This window comes from Mus musculus, chromosome 2, assembly GCF_000001635.26.
Source record: "Mus musculus strain C57BL/6J chromosome 2, GRCm38.p6 C57BL/6J".
Lineage (NCBI taxonomy): Eukaryota > Metazoa > Chordata > Mammalia > Rodentia > Muridae > Mus > Mus musculus.
The window spans coordinates 4897275-4918022 of record NC_000068.7 but is presented as its reverse complement, the minus strand read 5'-3'; the positions used below and the strand labels follow the sequence as shown (position 1 = coordinate 4918022).

The window sequence follows — 20748 nt, the reverse complement described above, 5'->3', positions numbered from 1 at the left end:
TTGGTGACAGTGCCATAGTCCAGGAGAGACAAGCAAGTAACCAGCTGGCTACTTCCTGTTTTCAGGTTGCAGAGATTTGCCCTTTGTGCCTTGACCTTTAGGACGAGATTCGCTTAGCTGAAGCTCCCAGGGCCGGCTTGGTCATTTGCTTATCTCCCAACCTCATCTGTCCAGCCTGAGCAACCTGGTGGAAGCCTGACCATGTCCTGAGAGACCGGCTTAATTAGCCCACAGTTTAAAAGCAGGACTGACTGCATTCCCCCCCCACCCCCCACTTGGGAAATAGGTGTGTTCTTACTGCCCTCACCTGGTGCAAAATGGGAACTGCAGGGAGAAGGAAGAAAACAAAACTGAAATTAGTCTGAATTTGGGTCACCTCAAGCAGAATTGAAAGATTAAGACCGTCATTCTGAGGATGACTGGTTTCCCTAAAAAACAGAGAGAATTATGGCTTTGGGGCCTGTCTTAGGGTTTCTATTGCCGCCATGACCATGACCAAAAAAGGAAGTTGGAGAGGAAAGGGTGCATTCGGCTTACATTTTTACTGATCTGTTCCTCATTAAAGGAAGTCAGGACAGGAACTCAAACAGGGCAAGATCCTGGAGGTGGGAGCTGAAGCAGAGAACATGACAGGTGCTGCTTAACTGGGCTCGTTCTCCATAGCTTGTTCAGCCTCTGCTTTCTTCTAGAACCTAGGACCACCAACCCAGGCCACCAGCCCAGGGATAGCACCACCCACCATGCCCTGGGCCTTCCCCATCAATCACTAGTTAAGAAAATGCCTAACATCTGGACCTTCTTGAGGCGTTTTCTCCTTGAGATTCCCTCCTGTCAGCTAACTTTAATCTGTCTTAAACTGACATAAGACCAGCACAGGATGAGAGATTGTGGCACTCAAGATAGAATTTCCTCCTGGCTCTGTGTGTAACGTTTCCTAACCTGTATTTTTGTTTGTTTGTTTGTTTGTCTTGTGGTAACTGAGCTTAGAACCCAGAATCCCCCATAAGAGGCAAGCACACTAACAGTAAGCTATCACACACAATAAAACAAAAATAAAAATAATAAGCAGATAAAGCAAAGGAAATGATTTCATAGCCAATCCTGAAAGAATGATAGATGATATCTGCAGTCCTAGATTCTCTCTCCTGATTTTCTCTAAAGCCCAGGTCATTTCTGAGCTCATCCTGCTAACGAGCTGCTCTTCGCAAGCGGCCACCATGTGCTCATCTAGGGGTTCTGTCTCACTGCATTCTATCCCATGCAATCCTCTGCGTGCGGCCATGTGGAGTAGGCCCGCAGTGGCTTCCTCTCCCTCCTTTTCTGACTGACCTTCCCTCTCCTGAGATCTGTAGTCAGTCCTTTTACATCTTCGTTCTGTGAAAACCAGCTTTCTCAGTCACCTCCTCCAGCCTCAGACTTTAAACTTCAGCCTTCAGGAGAAGATCTCAGATTTGTAACCCTATCTTGGAATGTTAAACTCCAGACTATGTGTCCAAAGACCTCTCTCTGTGTCTCTCTGTGTCTCTGTTTTTCTCTCTGCTTTTTTTTTTTTTTTTTTTTTTTCACTTTGCAACAGAGTTCCCTGGAACTCATTCTATAGATCAGGCTGGCCTTGAACTCAGAGCTCCACTTGCCTCTGCCTCCCAAGTGCTGGGGTCAAAGGTGAAGACCATCACCACCCTCCTTTGTGGGGGATGTGGAGGTCAACCTTGTGAAGGAAAAAGTGGAATGGAGAGAGAAGCGCCACAGGATCGAAGAGCCCTGATCTGCTGTACTTGGGATTTGATCTAAGATGGCTCCCGGAACACCTGTGAGACAGCAAAATGGAACACGGGCCAGATGGTGGCTGCCCCGCCTCTTCACAGAAGTCCTAACAGGTGATGACACTCCCCGCCCCCCCCCCCCCTTTTGAGTGACCTTATTAGGCAGGGCTTTCATTGGGGCATGGTGATGGTATGGCAAGACACAATTGGCTGAGGATTTAAGGGCCTGGCTCACTGTATGTAAGCTTATGCACAATAAACTCACATCTGCACCCTGACGCTGCTCTCTGGAGTTTGAGTCCCAGGATTTATGGCAGGACTCTGTCACCTCTCACCCCTCATCCTGAGCTCTCTTTCCAGATTCTTTCCCCACTGAGATTTATATAAAGAATAAATCCATTTTCCCTCCCAGCCTCTGATCAGGAGTGAAGCTCTGAGACTAGTTATTTATTAAGAAATGCCTAGGCCACTATCGTTGGCTCATTCCCTGACTAGCTCAAAACTTATTTAACCATTCAAACTGCTCTCTGTCTGCCACATGCTTAGTCACCTGTCCTCAGCTTTCTGTCCAAGTCTGGGGCATCCTCTTCATCCTAAAGTGAGGGCAGCTACCCGCTGGTTTATGTTCGTCTCCCCAGCGCTCCTGGGGAAATCTCTCCTGTTACTCCATCCTGAGTTCATCTGGGTGACTTGTTACCTCTGCTCAGATCTCATGCTTCTTGAGTTCATCTGGGTGACTTGTTACCTCTGCTCAGATCTCATGCTTCTTGAGTTCATCTGGGTGACTTGTTACCTCTGCTCAGATCTCATGCTTCTTGAGTTCATCTGGGTGACTTGTTACCTCTGCTCAGGTCTCATGCTTCTGCCTCCTCAGTGGTCCCTGGCAAATCTCCCTTTATTTTACCCTGAGTTCATCTACCTTCCTGTTAGTTACCTATTACCTCTCCTTCAGTTCTGACTGCTTTTTCCCTACTGGCCTCCTTCAGGGTCCTCCCTAGCATCTCTCTTGAATCTCCCTTTAGTCTCTATTTCCCAGAACCTCTCTCTTCCTGCCAGTGTCCCACCTCCCATTATTCTGCCTCAGCTCATTGGCCATAGGCTTTTTTATTGACAGGTGATGCTTCTAAGAGATTCTCTCTACAAAAATGTCTAACACATCAGAAGGAAACCTCTTGCTCTCTCTTTCTCTGTAGGTGCTGGGAATTGAACCTGAGTCTTCTATGAGAGTAGCCAATGCTCTTAACCACTCAGCTATCTCTCTACCTCCACCACTTTTGAGACAAGATCTTCATGAAGCACAGGTAGGTCTTGAATTCATTATAAAGTTGAAGATGACCTTGAACTCCTGATTTTCCTGCTTCCCCCTCCCACGTCCTGAAATTACAGGCACACACCATCCTATCCAGTCCCAGGCTTTTTGGGTTTTTTTTTGTTTGTTTGTTTCTTTTTGTTTTTTTTTAAATATTTATTTGTTGGTCTGTTTTATGTATATGAGTACACTGTAGCTGTCTTCAGACACACATCAGAAGAGGGCATCAAATCCCATTACAGATGGTTGTGAGCCACCATGTGGTTGCTGGGAATTGAACTCAGGCCCTCTGGAAGAGCAGTCAGTGCTCTTACCCACTGAGCCATCTCTCCAGCCCAAGGCTTATGTTTCTTATGCTTCTCCCCCAGAGGTGGCACTATATTAGGAAACAGGGTGTGGGGCCTAGCTGGAGGTGAGCCCTTGGGGATATACTATCTGTCTTAGTTAGGGTTTTATTGCTGTGAAGAGACATTACCATGTATCCCTGATAAAGGAAATCATTTACTTGGGGCTGGCTTACATTCTCAGAGGCATATTCCATTATCATCATTGCGGGACTGTGGGTGTAGGGGAAAAAGGGGAATGGGAGAAAACCCACATCCCACCAGAGTTCCAGTGCTCTGAGTGGGCAGACACGGGAGGACTGTGCATGCTTTCCGTGTGGCCCAAGGTGGGCACCTGTGTCAAGCCACTTACCCCACACAGCGGGTTGTGGACAAGGGGCAACTCCAGGTACCAGGTTCTCAGCCTCTGGCATCCCACGCTGAATCTGGCGAAGGAGCAGAGAACAGAATAGGGGCCCAGGGGGCAGCACTTGGCCCAGAGATAAGGGAAGAGAGGGCAGAGTTAGAGGGGGGCACTGAGTGGCTCCCACACAGGCAAGAGTCCTTAGTCCAGTCTGTGGCTGCAGTGTAGGAAGGCCTTCTGGCGGGAGGTTAGACTCAGCTTGTTAGGAGAAAGCCTATCCCCATTGTTCAAGCTCAGCGGGCCTTGATGAACAGAGACGGTCCATGGTTTTAGAGCTTTATTGTAGAAAAGCAGGGAGAAAGGAGAGAAAGTAAAAAGAGAGAGAGACAGGCCATGGTCACATGGAGAGAGAGAGAGAGGGAGAGAGAGAGGTTATCTAATAATCAGAGTAAGAGAGGTAAAAGCTTAGAGAGAGAAAGGAGGGGCCAAGCAGACCCTCTTATAGTGGGCTGGCTATCTTGCTGTTGCTAGGTAACTGTGGGAAGGAGTCTAGCCAGAATGCCAGAAGCTTGGAACATTGTCTACGTGACTGATAGCCACAAGCCTCTCTTGAGAGGGGGGGGGGGGCTATGGGGGCGGTAACTTCGACAGGAACCAGGGGTCCAGGAGACATGATCGAATGCCTTCTGTCCCATGTAGGTGGAATTTACCACCCACCAGGTCCCACCTCAAGACCCGGGGTTCAAGACCTTAGCTGGACTGGAGACCAGGCTGTCTGTGCATAGCCCATTGCCCCACACATCATGGAGGAAAGCATGGCAGGGTGTGGGCAGACTTGGTGTGGAGGGACTGAGAAATCTACATCTTGATCCACAGGCAGCAGGAGGGGACCGTGTGCCACATTGGGTATTGCTTGTACATAGGAAAGTTCAAAGCCTACCCCTATAGGACACACTTCCTCCAACAAGGTCACACTACCCAATCATTTCAAACACCTAAGTCTATGGGGGCCATACTTATTCAAAGTGCCACACTACCTACCCATGGTCTCTACCTGTCCTGCTATCTACCTCGGATCTTCCAAGAAGTGAAGAACACCTTCCTCAACTGATCTAACAGGAACTGTGATATTCTGCCTAATAGAATGAGACCAATTTCTAAACAGGTCCACTTCTTTTCCACTGCCTCTGCTGGGTGGTGGGCTAGAAGGGAGGTTAAAGCATTTAAGAACCATCATCGAAAGCAGGTCTGAAAAATCTCAGCTATGGATGCATTCTTCATAGTGTAAGGCAGGAAATTTAAGTTTGATCCCTAGACCAAGTTGGAGCCAAGAAAGAAAAATAGTTGGGCCCTGAAGCAGCCTGTTCCAGGAATTGGCTGACCACAAAAGTTAGATTAAAATCTTGAGAAGCAGGGAATTTCCCCTTGTGATTTTTAGTTCCACCTTGTGATTTTTCACTGGCATTTTTGATTTTTCCAATAACACCCTCCCTACACCCTTGGGTTATTTTTTTTTTAATACCCCCTTTCCCAGAGTCGGCCCCAGCGTGCTGGTTCCTATCAATAAACCTCGTGTGATTGCAGCAAGGACGGTCTCTCCTGAGTTCTTGGGGGGTCATGTCATCCTGAGACTTGAGTGAGGGTCCCCCCTCTTTGGGGGTCTTTAGTCGATGTTCCTATAGGAATCAGCTCTTATAGCACACAGTCCCTGGCAAACCAGTTCATTTAAGCTGCACTCTATAAACTCAGATGTGTGCCTTTCCAAATATGGGCTGATCGAGAATGGACTATGTTGTGCACAGCTCTGCAGTCAGGCTGACAGATAGGTCTGCAAAACTCCAGGACCTATGTCACCAGCCTCAGTTTACACTTCTATCTGGGTCTTGGTTCCAATTAGACAAGAGACTGTAAGATACAAGGAATACTTCTGCTGCATAAAATTACAGAAGAGTTCAGCATCTGCAGTAATTGCCACAGCTGAAATACCAACATGGCAGTCATGGGTATGGCTTGAATGTGAAATATCCCCTATAGGCTCCCGTGTGAGCACCCGATGTTGGATCCCTATAAATTGCGAGTGCTCGGCCAAAAACCATGCTCATGCTTAGCCTAAACATCAGTCAGTTCTGGCATTCTGGCTAAGAACTACTTAAAAAAAAAACAAAACTTCAAAAGAAAAATTAAAATCTTTTTATTCTTAATTGTGTGTATGTCCAGTCGAAAAGGATTAGGAAATAGCAAGAAATGGTCAGATCAAATCAGGATCAAATGTCAGCAGGACAAACATTAAACCCAGCTCGGTGCCCAGGATTGGAGCATGTGCAGTTAAAATGCAAGCTCCAACCCCAGCAGCTTTGCTGGTGGTGATCCACATGGTCCCTTTTCGGTGGGCTCTACTCCCTGCTTGCAGCTTTCCTTGGGGTCTCCACTGAAGCCCCAGCTTCCATCCCAGAGCTTCAGACATCACGCCTGCCTGGGAACTGCCTGGAAGGTTTCTTACCCTGATGTAGTTTCCTGGCCTCCCAGGTCTTTGAAATCTAGTTGAAAGCTGTTCTACCCTTAACAATCCAAGACATTTCCTCTGCACATTGCAAAACCACAACATGAAGGATGCTGAGGTTTTCTTGAGTTGCAGCCTGGAACCTTGGTACTAGGGCTGCAGGGACCTCAGATTTCCAGAATGGCTGAAGGTAGAGGGAAACACTTTTCTTGGGGGTGGGGGAGGCATAAGCTAAAATGTCTTCACCTTTGGGGCTTCAGCCAATTCCTGAGATATCCTTATGGCATCTTCATTCAAAGAATGCTCTGGGTTCTGCTGTGACAAACACCATGGATGAAAAGCAGCTTGGGGGGAGGAATGCATTTTTTTTCAGCTTCTGTCCCATTCATCACTGAGGGAAATCAGGGCGGGAGCCATGTTAGCATCAGGTATGCTCATTCATTTCTTTCAGCCATTTTCCTTTCACATCCCAGGACCACTGCCTTGAGGGCTGCATATGGAGGAACATATGGATGATCTGAATAAAGACATTGTAACTGGAACTGGAGAGCTGGCTCAGCCATTAAGAGCACTGGCTGCTCTACCAGAGGTCCTAAGTTCAATTTCCAGCAACCACATAGTGGCTCGTAACCATCTGTAATGGGATCTGATGCCCTCTTCTGGTGTGTCTGAAGACAGTGACAGTGTACATACATACATGAAATAAGTAAGCCTTAAAAAAAAAAAAAAAGAAGGATGTTGTATACTGGTAAATTTTTACCCACTCCCACTAACCACATCAGCAATTCACTTATGCAAGTGTCTCTTCCAATGATGTGTGCATGCATGCAGTTACTAGTAATAATATATATATATATATGCATATATAGGATATATATATGTATCCATATATAAAACAAAAGGAAAGGTGGTAAAACAGACATTTCTAGTACCTGTTCTGGTTTTAATTTCTTCATAAGAATGTTTTTATGCTTACATTTTCAGAGTTTTCGGGACTCTCGAGTGGTGTAAAACACTGGAAGCAGACGCACTGGGCTGGATGGACTTGCAGAAGATGGATGGAGGTCAGTGAGGTTTACAGCTGTTGCAGCTGCCTGGGTAAGTTGAATTAGCCTCACGAGTGAGAAACATGCATTTCTGATTTTTTTCAAATTACTGACTGCACTTCAAACAAAAATTAGCACTTAGTAAACAGAGACATGAAAGTTTAAACTATTATAGTTTTATTTCTCAAAGTGGACCCAAACCCAGGAATATATCCTAGACATTAAATTTTATATAATTTTGCTTTAAAAGTGTGCAAAATATGCTTGGGTGATAAACATTACATTCTATATATTTCCACGTACATGTTTTTATTCCTGAAATACAATGGTGGCTGCATCAGCCTTGTCCCACAATCACACTGTAATTACAGTAAACTAGTGACGTTTAATCTTGTTTTCATCAAGTTTGGTTTTTGCTGCTACTGAGGACTAAACCCAGGGCCTTGTGAATGCTAGGCAAATACTCTACCACTAAGCTATACTTTCGAACTTTTTAGGATCCTTTGTGCTGGAGGAGAGCAAAGCAGGGCCTTATTAGGTTGCCCAGGCAGACTTTGAACGAGGTCCTCTTGCTTCGGCCTCCTGAGTATGTGGGATTACAGCCCTGTGTCACTAGACCCAGCTCCACAGTCGCTGGACTTTGTTACATGCTGTTGTCCTGGGCATTAACCTCTTAAAAGGCAGCACGACCTAGCAAGGACCATCAATGCCAGCAGTGTTGATATGTGAGGTCTATCATAATAGGAAACTGCAGAGAATGTTAAGACCTATGCACCCAATACTCACTCACCAGACAAACCACAAGCGCACCCTTGTACAGCAAGTTTGGCTTCCAGGGGTTCTTGACCATGTCTGGATGCCTAGAGATGCTGCCTGTTAGTTGACTCAGGCCTGGTCTAATCCACCCACTCCTCATTCAAAAGGACTTTGGATTTTCACTGTGGCCTCTGATGTTTCATGACTGCAATCCTTATGTGGATTCTTAATGAGAATGGGATACTCGAGTGTTGGAAGCAGAGTATGTTGTGTGAGCACCTGGTCAGATATGAAAACGAGCGTTCAAGCAGGGTTTGTGTGTGTGCATGCGCACCATCAGATCTCTCAAACACCTGCCTGTGCTAAGCATCTGTAAAAATAAACTAGTATAGCTATTATTTCTGTTTCTACAGAATAAAATGAAGATCTAGAACTCTGACAATGAAATATTAATGTATTTATTGCTAGGTGCATGAGTACATAGCACACGATGTACGTGCAGGTCACTGTTCTTTGCACATGGGTTCTGCAGACAGATGGAGCTCAGCCTTATGAGACAAGCCGCTGTACCCGCTGAGCCATCTTACACAGCTCAAAACAGAACAATTTAAAGGCAATGCTGAACTCAGATGCAAGGGCCGCTCGCTCATGCATCAGAACAATCAGAAACTTCCACTTATTCATTACAACTCATGCAGAATTTGGAAGACTTAGATATTTCAAAATACTGAGCCAAAAAAAGAACAAGAATGTTGTTGCTTCAACCCAGCCTGTGGAAATAACCTGCTAAACTTTAATTATGAGAGGATCTGACACTAGGGTGGAATTTCTCCAGGGTGGAATTTTAGACTGGTACCAGAAGTCGGCAAGGCGTGACTGCTGGACACATTAAGAGTCCCATGTAGACTTTGCCAAACTTATTAAACAATGACAGTCACTTGAGTCAAGGAACTTTACACACACACATAGAGCCACTGAAAATAAAGAGGAATGGCTAAGACTAGAGTGACCCCCGGCAGCCCCACTTTTTACCTCTCCCAACATTCCTTTTAAGATTAGTGGTTCTCAAGGGTTGTTATGCAGAGCCCTACAGGGTACATTGGAGAGATGGACTACCTGGTTCCACAGCCAGAACTGACTCTGGGTCTCAGGAAAGTGCAGAAAGGCCTCCTCCACAAACACCCAGGGGATTCTAATGCATCGGTTACCGAGCACCCTGAAAACACTAGTCAAGACAAGGCTTTTCCTAGATCACGAATCCATGGATCTCTTAAGCCCCTGGCATTTTCTCCTTATATGAATCTTTAATTTGCTCAGAACATTAACCATCTAACTTCCTCCCAACAGGCTTGCCTCCAAGAAAAGTAGTGGCTTTGGGGAACAGAACATACAGAGTTAGCTCCAATTTCACCTACTATTTAAAAAACAAAACAAAACAAAATAGAAGCAAGTCCAACAGTATAGTTTCTGCACTCAGAGGGTTCCAACATGTTTTATTTTGCAGACCACTGGTGCATACTTTCAAGGACCAACATCTTATAGATTCCTATATAGTGTCCAATTAGTGTCCTTCTGTGACAGCTTCCTCTGCTGGGGCCAGACTCTGGTGGCTTCAGTTCCAGTAAGAGGTGCATTTACAGGAGATTCTGGGGACACAAGCACGTGGCAGCCTCTTCCTTCCGCAGTTCCGCTGGTCCAGTGGCGGTTTTCTGGTGTTCCGTGTTGAGGAGTGAGGTTGGGTGAGTTTGCAGAGCTCAGCTTTGGGGCCTGTCCTGTTAGTAGGAAGCCCTGTGAAACCTGAAGACTTGGTGCTTTTTCTCTTTTGAAGTCAGGCGTTTGAGGACCCAGTGCCCTTGTGCTTAAAGACGGGAATCCCCCAGCTGCTTAACAGATAAGGAAGATAAGGAAGCCTGGTTTTAAGAAACACAGATAACACCTTTGTAGATTGCCTATTTGTTCTAGAACTACAAAATTTAATTCAAGAAAATATAGGTCCCATGAAAGACTTAAAAGTTTATAAAACTAAAATCTAGTCTCCCCCAATAAATTGTATTTTAGGCAAAATCCTCCCAAATGCTTCTAAAATAATACTAAAAAGGGCATCTGATTATACAAGAGCAATTAAAAAAATTAAATATTTATTTGAATAACAACTTTTATGTTGGAGCTGCAATGTTGACAATGCAGGTTTTTAACACAAATCACAGAATTCGTGCACAAAGACAAGATGTGCCAAGACAAGATGTGCTAAGACTTGGGCTAAAGAGCTGCTGATTTTAAACAAGAGGCCTGGAATCACAATACAAAATATAAAATGTATTCAACACTACCATCCACACAACAGTCCTTAGTATTGATTATATTTAAAAATTATTTGCGAAGTAAATTATATATTGAATTATAAATGAGTATTATACATGAACCCCCGCATCGGAAGGCAGTTCCTCGTCGCACTATAGAACATCTAAAGAACACTGCAAAAAGTATCCTTTTCCCTATTAGTAAAAACCATTAATGGTATTACTGCAAGTCTCAGGAAAGCTTTGTTTGTTCTAAAAGAACATTCCTTTTTTGTATTCCAAGTGCATTCCATGCCAAGCAAAGCACCTGCCATACTGAACTGAGAGAGCTACTGGATAAGAAGTCCCTCGAGTTATTCGACTCAACTTTACAAATCAAACACTCGAAGGAGCCATGCAACCCTCTGACTACGGGGAGACCATCATGTCACTTACCATTCTGTCTTTCTAGAATGTCAACTGAGACACTTGACAACAGATCAGACTGAGATGAGAGGCAGAAATGAGAAGACACAGAAGGCTAGTGGCACTCCTCTCAGCAATGCCCGAGTGGCAGAAAAGCACCTTTAGAGAGCGCCTATGCGGCAAGAGACACACAGCTAAAGATTCAAAATGAATCAACAGGATTGGATAACAGGATCACTCTCAACTCAGAAGCTGCCTGGAGGTCGGGTGCATCTTCAGTTAATGTAACAGGAAAAGGCGGCCATGGATTTCATTTTATTAATTGCATCCACTCATAAACCGACCTAGGGTCACCAGATGTGTAGACACAATGAGATTTTGTTGTTCTTAGAGTCTTTAATTGAAGTGATGATAAAGGAAATAGATCTATTTAAAAACAAAATCAAATAGCTCTGTCTGGATTAGGAGGTGGCACCAGGTGTGGGGTTCACGTTTTGTGTGGCTACTTGAGGTGCGACTTCAATAATCCGAGGCTTGTCGATGATCCTGGCTGTGCGGTTGCCCTTCTCCACTATCCCAATAATCCATGCTTGGTGCCCTTCGCCGTATTTGGGGGACTTGATCTCTGCACAGAACCGAGCTGCTTGCTCACGGGGTAGACAGATTAGCAGGCCTCCTGGCAAAGAAAGAGAAGAGTTACTCTGTATGGCCGGGAGAGGGGGCGGCTTCCTGGGCCTCCAGCAAAGCTGACACTCTGGGAATGAGTTAAAACAACTGTTGGTAAACCGTTACTGTAACCACCTAGCTAAGGTCAACTGAAAATGGCCTCTATGAATCACGTGGGACAGACCTTCCACTCCACACGACAGAGGAGCAAGGCGTGTGGGGTTCGAGTCCCACCTTTGACTCCACACTAGGAGATGCAGACAAGAGAAGGCCCCTCTCACTGTGCTCCCTGCACGGGCTCCTCCAAGAAGGATGCTTTAAGCTTTATTTGAAACTTAAAATATCTGGCACTGGCCTTGACTCTTAACTTTCTGCAAAACAAAAAAACATACCAAATTTCCTTCCTGTTTCTAGCTTGGGCTGACCTCATACTTGAAGTCATCCTCCTGCCTCTGCCTCTTGAACACTAGGACTACAAGCATGGCAAGACACACCTGGCTCTTTCTTTTTTTGAGACCGACTGGGCTTTTCTGTGATAGAGGCCTCAGCCTTGTAACCATCCTGCCCCTGTTTCCTGAGGAGTAGACATGCTGTGCTAAACACCAAGTTTAAATGCTAAACAAAACAAAACAATCCCCACAAAGGCAACAAGCCAATTTGTTTAATCTTATCTGTGTTGTTGGAATTCAAGGATTAAGTTTCCAGAGAATCAACCTCGATCTGTCTTTCCTGAGCTCCCATCTTCCACACCACCATTAAAAAGGAGAACACAGGTACATTCGATTCAAAACAGCACCTCAGTCTCTCTGGAGGGGACTGCAAACTCCCAGCAGGGGGAAGGCATGGGTGTCAGGCTCAGACTTGAACCCTCAGGCCAGGGAACAGCACCCACCCCGCCCTTTTTACCTGACGTCTCTGGGCAGGTCCCATGCATTAGGCCGAACATGTTTCCGCAGGCTTTGCTCACAGCGGCCATCTTCGCCAGCACAGGAAGGTTGTGAATCACGAAGGACACTTCGTTCCTCTGTTGCTTGGCCAGGTTCTGCGCGTGGCCCAGAATCCCGAAGCCGGTGATGTCAGTGGCTGCATGAGCATTGAACGTGTGCATGAGGCCTGCAGCTGAGAGAGGCAGAGGCATGACGTGAGAAAACCCCTTTATGTGCATGCCAGAGACCCGAGCCTAAGTCCTCATGAAACGGGCAAGCACTTCCTCAACTGAGCTAGTTCCCAAGCTCATTCATCACCTAGCAGGGGTGTACAGAACAATTTCTTCTAAGTACACCCAACACCCACTTTGTTTTCTTTTGGGTAGTACAAGATTTCTGTTACATCTTTTTTTTAATCTAAGAAGTCACCTCCAAACCCACTATCACCTGAACTCTCCTCTATGCCATGCTCCTGGAGGCCTATAGTTGTCTGGTGTACTCAGATCTCTAGCTCTGTGAGTGACTTTCCAGGAAAGACAAAGGCCTTCATATTTATTGCTGCATATGGATATCCACTTGTTCCAGCACCACCTGCTGAAAAGTCCGCCTCGCCTCGGCTGCTCTGGCTCAGCTCCACGGCCAGATGTCAGTGTGCCTATGTAACACAGCTCTTCTTTGTTTGTTTGTTCCTTCCTTCCTTCTTTCCTAAAGAGCTTCTTCTTTATTCTATGGAAGCACGCCATCACTGAGTAAGCAGTGGCTAAGTGCGCGTGCAAGGCAACAGCAGGAAGCTGCAGGAAGCAGGTAAGACCTAAACACACAGATCAAGCTGTTCTGGGTGGAGGACTGTGCATAAGTTTCTTCTATACTTCTTTTTTTCCTTTTTTTTTTTAAGATTTATTTATTTGTTCTAGGTATATGAATACACTGTAGCTGTGCAGATGGTTGTGAGCCAACAAGTGGTTGCTGGGTATTGAATTCAGGAACCCTGTTCACTCCAGCACAAAGATTTATTTATTATTATATGTAAGTACATTGTAGCTGTCTTCAGACACTCCAGAAGAGGGCATCAGATCTCATTACAGATGGCTGTGAGCCACCATGTGGTTGCTGGGATTTGAACTCAGGACCTTTGGAAGAGCAGTCAGTGCTCTTACCCACTGAGCCATCTCTCCAGCCCTTTGCTGATATTTTTAAGGAAATATAAAATTATTTTAAAATAATCACAAAGTTCTGTGTAATCAGGAGCAATATAATTTACCATAGCTGTTTTTTTAAAAAGGGAAACATGACAAAGATCTATGAAATATTTTCAGTTACAGTACTCATTTTGCCTTATTCAGTTAGAATAAGATTTCTAAAAAGATATCTATGCTCTAAACAAATGAGGCATATATGAAAATATAACAGACACATTCTACAGCTGTCTTTACATTTCTATCTCAATACGAATACATTTCATTCTATTACATAAATATGAAATCATGTATAACTGCTATGCACTGAAACTTAGCTAGGCCTTTCAAGTACCATGCAGTCCCAACTCCCAAATGTTCTAGCAGCAGTGCTGGTAAGCGCTGTGTAGGACTCAGTATCAATTATGTATCAGAGCTGTCATGACTGTAAGGTCATCTTTACCTTTACACAGTGGAATGTTTCCCTCCTATGTGAAGAAATAAATCAAATATTTTGTGGAATTGTAATAGCATTTTCTAGAACAATTTCCACCAACAAGAGATTTATTGTAGTAGGACAATAGGTTAAAAAAAAAAAAAAAACCCAAAGCAAAACTCAAACATTAAAAGAAAAGTACTCATTCCAACAGAAGTCAGGCAGAGACAAGAGGCAACTGTCAGGGGTGTCGTTGCTCTACTCATCTGTATTGGTTTAACCTTTTTCTAGGGAGGGGAACAATGTGACATAAATACACTGTACTGAAAATTAAAACAAGGGCTGGTGAGATGGCTCAGTGGTTAAGAGCGCTGACTGCTCTTCCGAAGGTCCCAAGTTCAAATCCCAGCAACCACATGGTGGCTCACAACCATCCATAACGAAATCTGATGCCCTCTTCTGGAGTATCTGAGGACAGCTATAGTGTACTTACATATAATAAATAAATAAATCTTAAAAAAAAAAGAAAATTAAAACAAAATGGATGTATCTGGAGGATATCATCCTGAGTGAGGTAACCCAATCACAAAAGAAGTCACTTGATATGCACTCACTGGTAAGTGGATATTAGCCCAGAAACTTAGAATACCCAAGATACAATTTGCAAAACACAAGAAAATCAAGAAGAAGGAAGACCAATGCATGGATACTTCACTCCTCCTTAGAATAGGGAACAAAACACCTATGGAAGGAGTTACAGAGACAAAGTTTGAAGCTAAGACGAAAGGATGGACCATCCAGAGACTACTCCACCTGGGGATCCATCCCATTATCAGACACCAAACCCAGACACTATTGCATGTGCCAGAAAGATTTTGCGGAAAGGACCCTGATATAGCTGTCTCTTGAGAGGCTATGCCAGTACCTGGCAAATACAGAAGTGGATGCTCACAGTCATCTATTGGATGGAACACAGGGCCCCCAATGGAGGAGCTAGAGAAAGTTCCCAAGGAGCTGAAGGGGTCTGCAACCTGATAGGTGAAACAATGATATGAACTAACCAGTACCCTCCCCTGTGTCTCTAGCTGCATATGTAGCAGAAGATGACCTAATCGGCCATCAATGGGAAGAGAGGCCCCTTGGTCTTGCAAACTTTATATGCCCCAGTACAGGGAGATGCCAGGGCCAAGAAATGGGAGTGGGTGGGTGGGGGAGCAGGGCAGGGGGAGGGTATAGGGGACTTTCGGGATAGCATTTGAAATGTAAATGAAGAAAATATCTAATAAAAAATTAAAAAAAAAAAGAAGAAGAAAATTAAAACAATAACAAACTCTTCTCTCTCAGAAGCATACAATCCCATCCTTTTTTCCCTTCCAGGTACTTTGCCCAGGCTGGCAATAAACGACTTTACACCCAGGCAGGCTTTGACCTCTGAGCCTCTTTCATAAATATATTTGTAAAGGACTTGGGCCTTCTTGTTCTCTCTGAGTTAATGTGTATGAATGACAGAGTCTATGCTTAGGCTGTGTCCTAAGCTATGTCATAGTCATAATGTGTTGGCTTGGCATGTCTGCTTGTTCAGCACGGGTTGGCTGTGTTCTACTGCCAAATGTAGCAATTCTCTACAAAGCCAATCACAACAGTAGTAGCTGGAGCAATGGCTCAGCGGGTAAAGCCCTTGCCATGCAAACAAGGCCCCGCGTACAGACCCCCAGAATGGACACAGGCCTACGCAGCATCCGCATTTCCGAATTTCTACCATTCCTAAGGTGAGATGGGGACAGGAGAATTTCCCAGAAGTTCATAGATCTGGCACACAGAGGAGTGAACACAGAGGAGTGAGCTGTGTCACAAAGTTGTAGGTGAAGACCAATGCAAAGTGTCCTAACCTTCCCCGACTTTCCCCTAAGTTCCCAAGCATACACATACACATACCCACACAGGCGAATTCTCAATGGTGGTGACTGAGAGGCGGGGAGGAGAGCAGTGTATAGCCAACTAAAAAACTCTAAAAACAGTGCTTAGGGCTTCTTAAAGACCCAAGAGAGGTGCCCCCTGCTTAATTATAAAATATTAAATAGTGTGAACATCAAATAAAAGGGCCATGGAGACCAGTCCAGGCTATATGATTTGAGGTTAAAAACAAAACAAAACGAAATGAAACAAAACAACTTTGGAGACTCATTGTTAGAAGAGGAAGGTGGGACAGAGTGGTGCACACTTTTAATCCCAGAGCTGAGACAGGTGGGCTGATATCTGGGAGTCACTAGTTAGCTAAAGCTATGCGATAATCCCCAGGAATGGCTTACTCTTCGTATCACAGAAAAACAGCTAAGCTCTCATGGCTATTCTCACAACTGCCATGTGGCAAGTGACAGGCTTATTAGTAGGCCATAATCCCTAAGCATGGTCTTTTTTTTTTTTTTTTTTTTTTCCAGACAGGGTTTCTCTGTGTAGCCCTGGCTGTCCTGGAACTCACTCTGTAGACCAGGCTGGCCTCAAACTCACCTGCCTTCCAAGTGCTGGGATTAAAGGCGTGCACTACCACCACCCGGCTAAGAGTAATCTTGGTTGTAATTTGATCACAGTGTGTGAGGGGCAGGGGAGGGGAGGCGGGGAGGGGAGGTCTGACGGTACACACTGTACACAGGAATGGAGGCACCCAATCGGAAGCATGGAAAGTTGAACAAGAGGAGAGCCACTGCCAACATGGTATATGACAATTGTCCTAGCTAACTCAATACCCTGAATGTACAAACTTAGATCCAGTTTGAAGGGTCTTACCATGAGTAGCTGGGACATCTTTGTGTTATTTGACACAAACACCACAAAGTGGGAAAATTCTTATGACCAGTTAACTACACAAATGACACTCCATGGTACATATAAATCCAGTTCCCCATTGCTTTGTCCTGTAGTCAACAGCTGGCTTTAGGACTGCTCTCCTTGACACCTTCTGACACCTATAGGCAAAACCTGCTCAGCCAGAGCAGTCTACTTACATCTCTTATGTACACATATTTTATATATGGCCAAAGAAGCTATTTTACTACAGCTACGACAATACTTAGGGCCAGGGACAAAGTATGGATTGAATCAGTCAGTAAAAATACAGATTCAATCCACAGGACCCAAGTCAAAAACCTGGACACGGTGCCACATGCTGAGGAGGCATAGACAAGTGGATACCCAGGGCTTGCTGGCCTGCAGCCTAGCCTACACGTGAGCTCCAGGTCAGTGACCCCCATGTTAAAAAACAAGGTGAAGGACACGTAACATTGACTTTTGCCCTCTCTACACACACGCATGCACCCACCTACACAAATACACACACGCATACACATATATAAAAGAATTGACTACTATATAGCACCTGATTTGTGACTTTTTTTTACATAACCAAAAAGAAAAACAATCCTACACAGCAAGACTGTTTATCTCCATTCAAGTAAATCGAGCCACTATCTCTTAACTCCTGGAAAGTCAGGCTTTAAAGCCTGTACAGAAGTTGGAAAGAGCAATGGCTACCACAGGCTCATGCATTTGAATATTGGTTGCAGGTGGGCGGGACTGTTTTGGGAAGGATTAAGAGGTGTGGCCTTGTTGGAGGAGGTGTGTCACCAGAATAAGCATTAAGGTTTCAAAAGCCCACACCATTCTCAGTTAGCTATCCCTGTCTCTCTCCTGCTCGTGGATAAGGATGTAAGCTCTCAGGTACTGCAACAGGCTCCCTGCCATGAAAGTAAACAGCCTCACCCTCTGAAACTGTATGGATATAGTGTTTTGTCACAGCAACAGAAAAGTAGCTAAGAGTCCATTTCACAATTGAAAGGGCAAACTGTTTCTACTACGTTTTTAAAAAATTAACTAGAAATTATTTCTAAATTATGTCCATGCCTGTGTGAATGTGCACATGATGCCAAGTGCTCCTGACGGTCAACCACCCACTCTGAGCCTCTGCAAGCAGGCAGCCCTCCTAACTGCAGAGCCATCTCTCCAGCCCACCCAGTGGGACTCGTAAGCACACTCCGACAACTAGCTTGAAGGAGGAGGAAGGCACATGCAGACATTATAGTGAGGAGTATCTAATATAAGCCACATTTAACACTTTTTTCCTGAGAACATGTCATATGTAGGTTCTCCTTAACTCTCGACAGGGTTCAATCAACGGAGGTCACTTTGACATTAACAAGTTGAAAAGCTGTCATAAGTGAAACTGTAAATGAAACACTACCTGCCTGCAGATTCCCAGCAGTAACCTATAGAAAAAAAGTAGACACCAAGAGGAGGAGTGTAGTCACCAGTCACGTTCTTCCCCTGGCCTCAATTTCCTTATTTTGTATGACTGAAGACTTGAGGAAAAAAACAAAAACAAAAAAACCCCACTATGCACAAAAACTAGATGCAGCCGATATCCTCAAGTTCCCATCTATTACTCTCTTTCTCAGAACCTTTGCTAAGCCCTGAGCACAAAGGCTTCTGCCCCATACCTGTCCTGTTGAGCCGGGCCATGTTCATCATTGCCTCTTGGTATGCCAACTCTACGTCTTCTTGGGTGACCACTAGCTTAATTTTATTCCATTTTTCGGGCTAGCCGTAGGAACACAGGTGAGAGAGAGAGAAAAAGAAAACGTGATTCATTTTTACTTCTAACCATGTACAAAATGAATACTTTTCCTAGTCATCTTCCAGGACTGGGCATGTTGATGTACGTACATATTGCTGGTGATATAGCCACATATCAAGGTCCCACACATATCCAGCACCTCCTGCACCACTGAGCTACACCCCAGTCACTGGGAATTTTATTTACCTAGTTGTCAAGACATAGAAGTGTTTTAAGTCGATACCCTTCCGTGGTTAGTGTTTTTCAGGGGACCTATCATTCTGTCTTCGGCTTATCCCACATTTCTGTAGTAAATATCCTAGCTTGTTGGGTATGTACACCTAACGGGCACACAGCTGCACCCTGCTCTCATCTGGCAGGTGTAATTAACACTGTTTCCAAGGGTTGAGATGTCAGGCAAGAGCCTGCCCGGTATTCACAAAGCCTTGAGTTCTACAAGAACAGAAGAGAATTTCCCATGTCCTTGGTTCCCTTCCCATCTCCTCTACTACGCTGATGGCACTGTTTTTACATTATACCTTTTCTACTTTAACTGACTCCTGCAGGGAAGTGATTTTGATACAAACAGATGTGAAATTTTCAGCTGTCCATGCTGAGGACAGTTTTGGGTGAGCAAATAAAGTTGTCATTAAAAGGACAAAAGGCCTCTGTCTGATTTTGAAAGAAGTTAGCATCATGATGTAAAGGTTCATGGTACACGGAACCACAGACCACTAATTGCTCTATGATGCATGTATCTTCACTTAAGTGTTTTGAACACTGTATAAACAAAACCTGAGGTGCTGAGGTAAGAACTTGCTAACATACGTGAGGCTGAGCTTGGTGCCCATATCACAAAAGCCAATACTTGCCAGTCACTGTTAGACATTAGGACTAACTTGATCTACCCTTAATCCCATTCTTCCCAGCACTCTCAGAAGTAACTCCCACGGGCTGGAGAGACGGCTCAGTGGTGAAGAGCACCGACTGCTCTTCCGAAGGTCCCGAGTTCAAATCCCAGCAACCACATGGTGGCTCACAACCATCTGTAACGAAATCTGATGCCCACTCCTGGAGTAGCTGAGGACAGCTACAGTGTACTTACATATAATAAATAAATAAATCTAAAAAAAAAAAAAAAAAAGAAGTAACACCCACTTTGATATCTGTATCTATCATTCTTTGCCTGTCAAAACCCAGGATCCTCAGACAATAGATTCTAAAACTATATGGCAATGCCTCTAACCTTTATTAAAGAAACAAACATTATGCTATTACACTGCATTTGGAACTTGCTTTTAAAAATTCTGAATATTTGCCAAAAATCAATAATAAAGCAATGATGTGTGAAGCAGAAGTGGAGACAGTGCAGGCCATACTAGACTAGACAGCACCTCTGTAGACTGCCCCCTCAGCAACTTCCCAGACTGCTTCACATCACTGAGAAGGAGGGAAAGTAAGTAAATAATATGGCCATTTCTAAGACTTTATTTCATTTTTCAAGACAGGGTATCTTTGTGTAGCTCTGGCTGTTCCAGAACTTGTTCTATAGACCATGGTGGCCTTGAACTCACAGAGATCCGCCTGCCTCTGCCTCCTGAGTGCCAGAATTAAAGCCATGCATCACTCCTGCCCAGTGAGAATGTTTTATATATTATGTATCTGGGTGTTGTGCCTATAGGTATGTATGTCTATGCATCATATGCATGGAGTGTCCAGAATGGCCAAAAGCAGGCACTGGATCCCCTGGAACTGGGGTTACAGACTTTTGTTAGCCACTACACGGAAGGGAGACGAGAAGCCAGGACCCCTGGCAGTGCAGCCTGTGCTCTCAGCTGCTGAGACCCCTCTCCAGTTCCAAGGGTTCTTACTGGCTACATCAAGTCACGATAAACGGCCAATAAGTGATATAAGTCTTTATCATTTTTCCAACTGTTCAAGACTGGTAAGTTTCAGACGATAGTTGTAGAAATTAGACACGCCATGATACGTGAGGGTAAAATCCTAGTCACTGTGGACTGTTAGGGAGACACGGCAGCGGGTCAGTGCTTAGCAAAAATACCCTCCTGTCTGTCCTCCACTACACATACTACATCTGTATGTCCTTCACTATTAATCAATTTAAAGACAATACGAACATATCACAATAACCCCCAACTCCGGGGGCTGCAGA

The 20748-nt window shown here is 44.6% G+C and overlaps 1 protein-coding gene and 1 long non-coding RNA gene across 6 annotated transcripts in view; one reads left to right on the top strand and one right to left on the bottom strand.

Moving 5' to 3' along the window:
- Positions 1-1566: 1566 nt before the first annotated feature.
- Positions 1567-7417, top strand: Gm46728. The gene is made up of 3 exons (XR_001783222.2): positions 1567-1877; positions 2957-3064; positions 7244-7417. It is a non-coding gene; the product is annotated as a predicted gene, 46728 (long non-coding RNA).
- A 48-nt stretch (positions 7418-7465) lies between these two features.
- The window catches only part of Sephs1 (selenophosphate synthetase 1), a 28994-nt gene continuing 15711 nt past the window's right edge, over positions 7466-20748 (bottom strand). For all 5 annotated transcript variants that reach the window (NM_175400.6, NM_001362709.1, NM_001362710.1 and 2 more), the window contains 3 exons: positions 18460-18559; positions 12339-12551; positions 7466-11442 (listed from right to left, as the gene is read on the bottom strand). In NM_175400.6, coding sequence (NP_780609.4) covers positions 11228-11442; positions 12339-12551; positions 18460-18559 — 528 coding nt within the window. In that variant the 3' untranslated portion in view covers positions 7466-11227. The remainder of the gene's footprint in view (positions 11443-12338; positions 12552-18459; positions 18560-20748) is intronic.